General features: G+C 41.0%; 1 protein-coding gene across 6 annotated transcripts in view; it reads left to right on the forward strand.

Moving 5' to 3' along the window:
- Positions 1-9,186, forward strand: part of serpinh2 (serine (or cysteine) peptidase inhibitor, clade H, member 2) — a 148,277-nt gene extending 139,091 nt beyond the window's left edge. For 5 of the 6 annotated variants that reach the window (XM_055007859.1, XM_055007861.1, XM_055007857.1 and 2 more), the window contains one exon: positions 1,012-9,186. In XM_055007859.1, the coding sequence (XP_054863834.1) occupies positions 1,012-1,311 (300 nt within the window). In that variant the 3' untranslated portion in view covers positions 1,312-9,186. The remainder of the gene's footprint in view (positions 1-1,011) is intronic. The other variant, XR_008600637.1, reaches the window with a different exon arrangement.
- The last annotated feature ends 569 nt before the right edge of the window (positions 9,187-9,755 follow it).

A 9,755-nucleotide genomic window follows, 5' to 3' on the forward strand; every position in this document is an offset into this window, starting at 1 on the left:
ATCCAGTGTAACTACCTCCTTCGTGCACATCTCACTTAAGCAGAAAAGCAGCCATTCCACTTGGATTATTACAATTATCCATTAGTATGTGGTTTTAAGATCCAAGCAGTGTTATTCCGAGCTGTAACAATGTGGTTTTACAGACGAGAGCTGAAGTCAGTGAGGCTGCACCCACAGAGCATTTACATTTACCCAGACAATGCATCCAAATGATTTACTGTTGTTGTCTGCCAGAAAAAGATATTTCCAATGAAGAGTGTAGTCAGCTAAAATTTGAACAATGCTCGAAAACAATATCGTCACCCACTCATCTTCGCCGCTGACTCTTCTCTAACTGTGGCCTTTCGCGGCGCATCCACACAGACACACATAAGTCCCTACAGTCGCACATTCACACCCACACATGCTCTCATCTGGCCCCTGGAGAAGCCTGTCACTGTGAGTGGCCCTCTGCCATGGGAGGATAAACTACCTGTCATGACGACGACTTTCTGTGGAATTCATATCAGAGGCAAGACAAAGGAGGTGCTGAGGTCACGGGGCATCACTCTTAAATTATTCATCCTCTGCTTCCTCCTTCCGTCTCCTCTCTGCCTGTCGCCCACTTTGTTCTGCCAGCTCACAACAAGGGCAACTGTCAGCCTCCTTCCCATCTTGAATTTTTTGGGCGATATAAAGTAAATAAACATTTCAGTGAGAGAACTCCCTCAGAAAAGTTGGTGATTGACTGGTTTGGAGGGTATGTTTATGTTGATGTTAATCATGTGGCGAGATTGGGGAAAGGCACCGCATGTCTCCCACTTCTGAATGTCACAGCATCATGAAATTTTAAAATATGCTTTCCCTCCTACTCGTTGTTTGGTCTCCTTGCGTGCATAATTGATCAGTGTCCTGGCAGCTGCTCGGGCGCACACAATCGCAGGATGTCTCTATGCGCGTTGGCCTCGAGCTTTGAGAGAGCTGAGTCGAAGCGGTCCATAAATTACATCTCTCTGTTTTTTCTGATTCCAGAAACAGCTGTCCGCTCTGGGCTTGACCGATGCCTGGGACCAGAAGGTGGCAGATTTCTCCGGGGTGTCAGACAAAAGCAAGGGGAAGCTTCATCTCGGCGGCGTCGTCCACTGGGCTTCCCTGGAGCTGGCGGCTCAGGCTGGGAAAGGAGATCTAGAGGATGAAAACGTAGAAAAGCCCAAGCTGTTCTACGGTGACCACCCCTTCATCGTCTTTGTTCGAGACAACACGACCGGAGCGCTGCTGCTGATGGGAGCTCTGGACCACGCAGAGGGAGAGGCTTTACACGACGAACTGTAGCACCCACTAGTATCTGTCTTTCTCTGTCTCTTTCCCCTTCACATTCCCTCTCAAGCGCTGCACGCTGGTTTCCAAGTCGAGACATTGTCATCCACTGTAGCACACTATCACTTCACACTGCGTCTGGCTGTCACACGTTGACACCACATAGTCTTACACTGACTGACACTGACACTGCCATACCTGACACTTACAGTCGCACACACATACCAACACCTACATGACACCCGTAAATGAAAATACAGTACGAGACATTACCAAGGTTGACGGATACAGCAGGAACATTAACTTTGAGAGGCTCCCCGTTCACATTTACACTCGCATGCACACATTCAATGGCTCAATGATCAAGTCAACACAAAAAAAAAATGACAAATGAGAGTACACTGACAAACCCTAACATGCTGACAAAGCAGAAGTGGTTACACTGACACAACACACAGCTGCATCAACAGAGAACTTTAACAAACAGAAGCTCGTAGTGATGCCTGAAACCTCCCTGTCAGGCAAACACCAGGGCAGGTGTGTGTGTTTGTGTGTGTTTGTGTGGTGACCGACAGATCAAGGGTGCCTGTGGGGCTGCTCTCTGAGCTGGCAGGGACCTATGCTGGGGTCCCCTGGGCTACATCTGAGGAAGACTGATGGATCAGCCAAGTGCTTATTGATGAGGCAGCTTAATGCTAATGACTGTAATGCGTTACAGCGCTTGTCAACAACACGGAGAGGACGGGGAACCTTTTAATCTCTTAATGCCATCTGGGATCAATGACACCATTATGCTGTTGGAAACAAACATGACTGACATCCCTTGACTTCAATGTAACAGCTTAATATTTAGAATAATTACTGCAATTCAGACTTATTGATTTTCATTTGTGTATTTATTTTTCTTATTTAGCACCTTTGGGAGTAGATGGGGATTTTTAAAACTCTTTTTTACTTAAGCTTCAGTGTGTATATCTGCGTCTTCACCTTATCTTTGATACGCAATCAATCAAACATGTACTATTAATATATAATACGCGTGGATTGCTGCAACTCAATCTTTCTTGGCAGCACTGATACAAGCTGAGACAGAAGGCCATATTTTATTTTTTTTACTTCTACCCTCAACACAGTCATCTGACACCGAGCCTTGCGGGTTTATGGAGGTAGATTTAAAGCCCCGAACTAGCATCAGTTTATTGAATTTTAGTGGCAACGCATAATAGACTCACAGTGCAAAAGAAAGTGTAGCCGCAACTTTGTCAAATAAGTTGCCGAATGCTTCCCAGCAACTTCAGGTAAAATGCGTTTCTTCCATTCCCAACAATGAATAATTGAGAAATAAAATGTATGCGTGTATCAAAGAAAATAGCCCCTTCTGGCTGTTTTTCTGAAAACAGTGTTAGTGTTTTGGCGTCTGGGTGGTTTGGATGTTTTATTTAAAGTTCTAGAGCATTTCAGTCTTACCACAAAAGATACCTTTGTGTTGTGCTGCTCGTCCACCTGGATACACGCCCAAAATACTTTGGGTACACAGCGTCTTGTTGTAGATGTGTAGTGACAAACCTAGAAAAAGGAGCGGTGAATTTTCTTGTAGGTAGAAATGTTGATGTGTGCTACATCTGTCCTGTTACAGTGCGTCTAGACACACAGCTGGTCTGTCTGATTCACAGCGTTAGAAAAAAAAATCTGCTCCAGTAACACTCTATTCCAGCTTTGTTCCCAAATTAGCCCCCTTTACAAGTCTGCTCAGCAACAGCGTGTGACGTGCATGTGTGTTTGTGTGTCCATGTGCTGTTTGAGTGTGAATTCATGTGTGAATAAAGCCTCCACAATAACCTCTCTGCAGCACAAACCAGCAAAGGGCACTATACTGCAGGTATAGTCCTCGGTGGATAAACCTGAGCTCTCAATTTAGACAAGCTGATGATGGATCTGAGGTTGTGTGCTGTGAGCGCATCAATGCTGTTTATTCTAATACCAGGTCCCTGCTGGCTCAAGTTCACATTTTATTGAGAACACTGACAAACATGCATGTTCACATCTGCTCACAGGTAGCTGGACATAATATGACTTACAAGGATTTAGTAAGAAAAGAGCTTCTCGGTGGTGTGGAGCTGCTATTTGTACCGTATATCCAACTTGTAGATAACATGAATTTTTATTTAACCACAATTTTCCTCTAACAAAAGATATCATTAGTGATGCATTTGAAATATTTCATTTTTTTCTAAATTTCTACTAAAAATACCATGTCCAAGATTATTTATGTGCTTTAAACTGTTAAAAATTTAAATAAAATACAGCTTCTGTAGCTTTCTAATTGTACTAATCCAATTGAAGTAATTTAGCCATCTTCTATTGAGAGCATTCCACTAGACTATAGAGGTAGAACAGCTGGTGTAGTTTCCAATTCCAGGTCATGACTGAAACAAAAGAGCTGTATGAGCTCCTGCTTAGAGTCCATCATTGAGGGAAAGTTGCTGCACACCAGAAAGTGAAGCTCTACAGAGTCATATCCAAGTATTGGAAGTGCCAGTGGCTGCAATGCTAAACAAAATGAAAAAATACAAGGAACTGTGAAAAATCTCAAAGGACGCTGGAAGCCAGAAACACCCTCTGCTGGCGAGAATGTCAGAAACCTCGAAGAATCCAAGCATCGCCACCAAGGCCACCCTGATGAGTCTGGTACCAACATCTGAAGACAAGACATTGAACAAGGCTGGTCTCTATGGACACAGACCAAGAACTCCATTTCTCCAATATGGCCACAAAAAAAGCCCACCTGGACAAAGAAAAAGCCTTTTGATCATCAGTTTTGTTGGTGGATTAAATGGAAAATGGAGTTATTTTGATGCAGGGACATGACTGTAGTTTGACAAAAGACATTTGAATTCACGGTCAAACATGACGGTGGGAATGTGATGCTTTACGGTGTTTTTTTAGCCGATGGATCAAGACAACCTTGTTGAAGTAAACGGCAATGTGAGAAAAAAGAAAAACTACATCAGGATTCTGGAAGGACACTTGAGGCAGTACGCAGGAAAACTTGGCCTCCGGCAGCATTGGACCTTCCAGCAACACAATTATTGGAAACATACAGTCGAAGTGGTGAAGAAATGGTTACCAGAAAGCAGTATCCACATTATCCAGTCCAAACCTAAATTCCATTGACAATTCATAGAGAGAACTGACGACCAGAGTGATAGCGAGGAAGCGTTACAACCTCAGAAACCTGGATATTCCTGAGAAAGAGTTTAAATAATTTTGGACATGGCATCTTTAGTAGAAAATACAGAAAACATTGGCTGGCTATCTTTTGTCACGTGTTTATATCGTTTCCAGCCAAAAAAAACTTACTGGTTAAAAACAAATCTATATAGGGTTGATATTGTATGTCACTTTAATAATTTGACATGTTTTAAAAGGAGATTGCACCAAAAAATACTAAGAAATGAATGAAGCACCTGCAATAATTCGACACGGCAGCTGATGTCAGTACGGTATATAGAGAATGACCCAAACCTGGTATTGAATTCCCTTCAGTGGAGCAGCAATAAATCAGCTGTACTGTGTGAAGGGAACTCAGTGCTTTTCTTTGTTTTCATCCTGAGTGCCAGCAGCCACAACTAAAATGCTTTAAAGCTATGGCGTAACCCTTAAAAATGCTTTCCCCCCCATTTAAACCGTGTTTTCTCAGGATTACAGCATTTAAAAGAATGTTTCCTTCTGATTAACTAAATAATTCCCAAACCAAAGGGATTTGTTTAAAGGTTTTAGAGTGTAATAATCCAGATAATAGTAATTTAAATTTGTTTTCACACTAGGCCTAATTTACTTAGTCTAATATATTCCAAAAGGAAATGCAGTTGTACTCATAGCGCATTTAAAGAGAGAGCTTTATTTGTGTTTGTTGACAATTTGTGTGTCTCTTTCCAGAATACTCTTCGGCAACAGAAAGCAGCAGTGTTTTGGACAGGCAGTGAAGGGTGAACTCCATCAGGGACGCTTTGTGATGACTTGACAACAATGGTAGAGTTTCTCCTCAGCTTCATACATGAAAAAAAGAAGGTTTTAAGGGAATTTAATGTTTAATCGCTGATTTTAAATAAAATATGATGCAAAAATGGGACCGTGAACTTCCCGTCTACTCTTCTGCCTCGTGCGGCGGGTTCAACTCATGGATGATCCAAGTGGTGGAGAAGAGAGGGAGGCAGAGAAAGAGCACTCAGAGCACAGTCATGCCAGTTACAGTACAGTACTTACCCTTTAGAGCAAATCATCGAGGTGACTCTGCTTAACAGGGGGTCACCTTGCTGATAGGGATACTACAGGGGCCGCTCCATTTTCGCCTCGCTGTTGTTAAAAGCTTGAGATGGGTCATGAGTAAGAGGCAGGCATGTGATCCATGGAAACAGAGATATTTCATGTGTTTGACTGCAGGGACGACTTACTGACATTCTGAAAAGTCACGCAGATAGCCGACGGCCTCAGACCATTTATATTCACAGCAGGATTTAAACCGACAAGGAGAATGAGAGAAAAAAAAGCTATTTTAAATAACAAAATCAGACCTAAGTTAACCTAACAAGTGTATGAATTGGAATAGTTTTGCAAATACAGATGGTGACAAATTAAATGAAGATCAACCTACAATATTTTAGTGGGGCAACTATGAGGCACCAGGCAGCTTCAGTGCTCCCCGGCATTGATTCTCTGTCCACCTTTAGTTTTTGATGACAACTCTCTCCACATTTCTGGAGAGATGTGCCATTTTTTTTTCACCTGCTCTGCTGGAGGGGTTTTGTTGTTCCACTGTTGTCTTTAAAACACCCCAGAGGTGTTCTATTGGATTGAAGTCGGATGTCATACTTGCCCAGGTTATGAATTTTACTTTTTTTCTTCTTTAGAAACTCCTGTGTGATTTTGGCAGTGTGCTCTGGATCGTTATCATCCTGGAATATTCCTCCTTTGCCAAGCTTCTGCAGACTGGTAGTACCAGTATTTTGGTATATCCACGGACATTCATGTTGCCATCTAAAAATGTCATCTCCCCAACATAGCTCGCACTCATGTGGCCCCATGTCATCACATGCCCACCTTTGTGCTTCACTGTCAGGACTATGCATTCACTGTGGCTGTCCAGACCAGATTCAGGACAAATATTCTGGACCCCATCAGAGCAGAACAACTTTACACTGACCTAGCTGTTATTAAAAACCCTGTGGCAAGTCTGATACATTTGCCCTTCTGTTTTTCTCAGCTAAACTGAAAGTTCCCCACTGCCCATGGCATCATTTTAGGCTTTCAGCCGTTGCAGCTCTGATTAGTGGCACTATGGTTCATTCTATACCTTCTGACTACTCCTGCAACTTTGTTTCGATGGATTTTTTTAGTTGGTCACTAATCTTCCTGTATCCTTTTCCATCTTTGTGAAGTCTCATGGTCCTTTGGCAATTCTTGTGGAGCCACGATGCAGACATGCGAATATACACAGCCTTAAAAGTCCAAAACCGAGATAGTTCTGGTGTTCACAGGTCAGGCTAATTGGAACTCACTGTTGAACTTGCGTTTGTTTCAGTTTTCTAACTTCTGTTTCAGTAATTACAATTGTAATTACTTCTGTTGCTTTCAGTTTCTACTTTTGGGGATCTCTTTTCCTTATAACCTTCCTGAAGAATCAGTTTTTGTACTGTTCAAAAGAGGAACTAATTGCCGAATTCGAAGTAAGGCAAATACTGAGGTGATGCCACAGTGAATTATTTGACATTGAAGTGATGCTGTACAGATGTGTACTTGCTGCTGTTGTATATTGTAGACTATTCCCCAAGCAGATGTTTTGAGTTGTCATGATGGACAACGCACAGGCGTAACTCATAATATCACTTATGTCTCTACTCTGTTCATATGTCCTTGTAAACCATAAAAAATGTCCAGCATGCAGCATTATTTTTTAATGTTTTCACAGTAGGCATTTCAGCATGTCACAGCAGGGAAAACACATATGTAATTAATAACATGTCATGAATCAGTGCATTCCTTTTACATGAGCTTCTTCCATGGCCTTGATATTTCACATGCTGGTTCTCTGACATCGCTCACTGGGGGAGTTAATGGAACTGATCCATCCTTAACTGAATTAGTTACACCTGTGCTTTCTCTGCTATTACAAGTCAAAACGTCTACTGTGAGGAAGGTCTGTATCCGACCTGAGTGGAATACAGTAATTATTAACATGTGTTAATTTAGTTATCGGTCAGAAATCCATCAAGACTGATCCACCAGGTGAGCATCAAACAACAAGCTTGAGTACTGTGCTCTTTAAGATTGAATGTTATTTTATATGTAGAGTGACAAACTGTTTTTGTGTGTTTTTGTTATTGCAGTGAGAATCTACTTGAAGACCTTGCACCACATTCAGTTTTTGCATTACTCTCTGTAATAGAAAATACCTTTCACTCAATGTCTGACTCAATTAATTTCAGAAGTGTGTCTAGAAATATGTCTAGTGTTACCAAACTGATTGAAAAATGTCTTCGGTCTAGATTTAGTGAGCAGCTTTTTTTTCCCAAGTTGCCTTGTAATTCAGAGGAAAACCGCAATCCTCATGCTGATATAATGACATGAAATTGTGGCAGCATTTGAGTTTCAAGTGTATGTACAATATCAGTGACATGCAAAGCCAGTATAACTTTCTTAAAGCTTTCCAAGACGAATTTGCACTTTTTAAATCAAGATTTTTCATGTGCCGAACTATCCAGCCCATAACTTTTATATAGATACATCTAACTTTAAACCTGTAATTGATAAGTGGGATCGCTCCTGCAAACCACAAGCTTTTGAAATCCTTTGAAGGTAAATATTACACAATAGTTTCATTCTGTCACTGTGTCTATTGTCTTTTTCAGCAGCAGATAGTTAATCTGCCTGAAGCAGCCTGTCTGTAGCAGCCCATATTAATGTTATTGATCATTGTCAACTTTTGTGTTTCTTCCAGCCTCAGATCACACTGTAGTGGGTTGTTTCTTGGCTTTTACTTTCCAGTAAAGGTTTCTTTTTTCATTAGTCCCTTTCTCTGTTCTTCTCCCCAATAACCTGTCTCCTTTATTGCACACAGTCCTTAGAAAGTGACAACTTGGGAAACTGAATCAAAGTTTCAATAAAGCCTGAAGTGCTGCAGGCTTTGACAAGTAAGGTGGCTGGAGTGAAGCAGTACAGAAAGAGACTGAAGGAGGACATATCGGTTCCAGAAAGATAAATAGTTCATGAAGCTGTTGACTCCACCATTTTATTACTTTTGTCTAAGAATTTTCCGCCTGCCTGCAGCTCTTTTCTGCCCACAAATTATTCATCGTGCTCCCTACAGGCCTCAGCTGTCAATCCCAGGATTCAGAGTTGGGAGGAAAGATTGGAGTTGTAAGTTTGTCATGAGCTCAGGTGCATGTATACTTGGCAAGATTTTTGAAAAATATATAAAAGCTATCATTATAGCATATAATCACTTCAGCTTTACAGAGAAAATACAAAGATAGTGCAGTGCTGCTTCTTGCTTTTTTTTTTTTTTTTTTTTTTTTTTAAACCTTTCTTTTCCCCTTTTAGTTTCTTGACCTTTTGGCTTTCCTGTATTTAAAGGCTGAAGTCCTACAACCTCTGTGATGGCCTCAAGTCTCTGGTATCGACTATAGTGAGTTGAACATGCAGGTAAACAATACTGATGGCTACACATGGGGATGTTCATGCTGTATGTGTGCCAACATAACATACATCTTACATAAAGACCTGATTATTTTCATACCGACAGCATACACTGAAATATTTTGAGTATTGCTTTTTGAGCAAGCTATATAAATGTTATGCTTCATTTTGTTTAAATCCATACCTTTTCTCTAACTTTTCACAGTTTGTATTTTTATTTTTTTCATTTGATGTCCAGCAAATAAAAAAAAATGACAATGCACCGCATAATCATCCTCCAGAATAGCTCAAGCAAGGTAAATAACATCTATCTATTCACCTAATGTCTGAACAAAAGAATCGGAAACTAAAGCATCCTCCAGAATACCCTGGGATTTAATTTTGTGGTTGCCTCTTGCAGACAGAAATTCAGATTTTTTTATTTTTTTTTTTTTTCATCTTAGGAGTTTGGATTTTCATTTTCAGTGTACAATAGCAAGTCATAGCACAATTATAAGAAGTCTGAAGTGATGACAGTGGTAAAATAGAGAACAGACAGGGTGGATCATTGTGACTGTGTGAAGTGACAGTTGGTGTCCTTCAGTATAGCACTGTATTTTGAACATCTGTCCAAATGTTGTGTGTGTGTGGGTGTGTGGGTGTGTGGGGCTGCATTTACAGTAGGTGTAACTGTGCTCACATGCTGTGATCCTCAGAGAAACCGAAACAAATGACACACTGTCCGCCGTTAACTTGGTAAAGCCATCAATGTCTTAATGGAAATC

The sequence above is a fragment of the Amphiprion ocellaris genome, chromosome 23, assembly GCF_022539595.1.
Source record: "Amphiprion ocellaris isolate individual 3 ecotype Okinawa chromosome 23, ASM2253959v1, whole genome shotgun sequence".
NCBI classification, from domain to species: Eukaryota; Metazoa; Chordata; class Actinopteri; family Pomacentridae; genus Amphiprion; species Amphiprion ocellaris.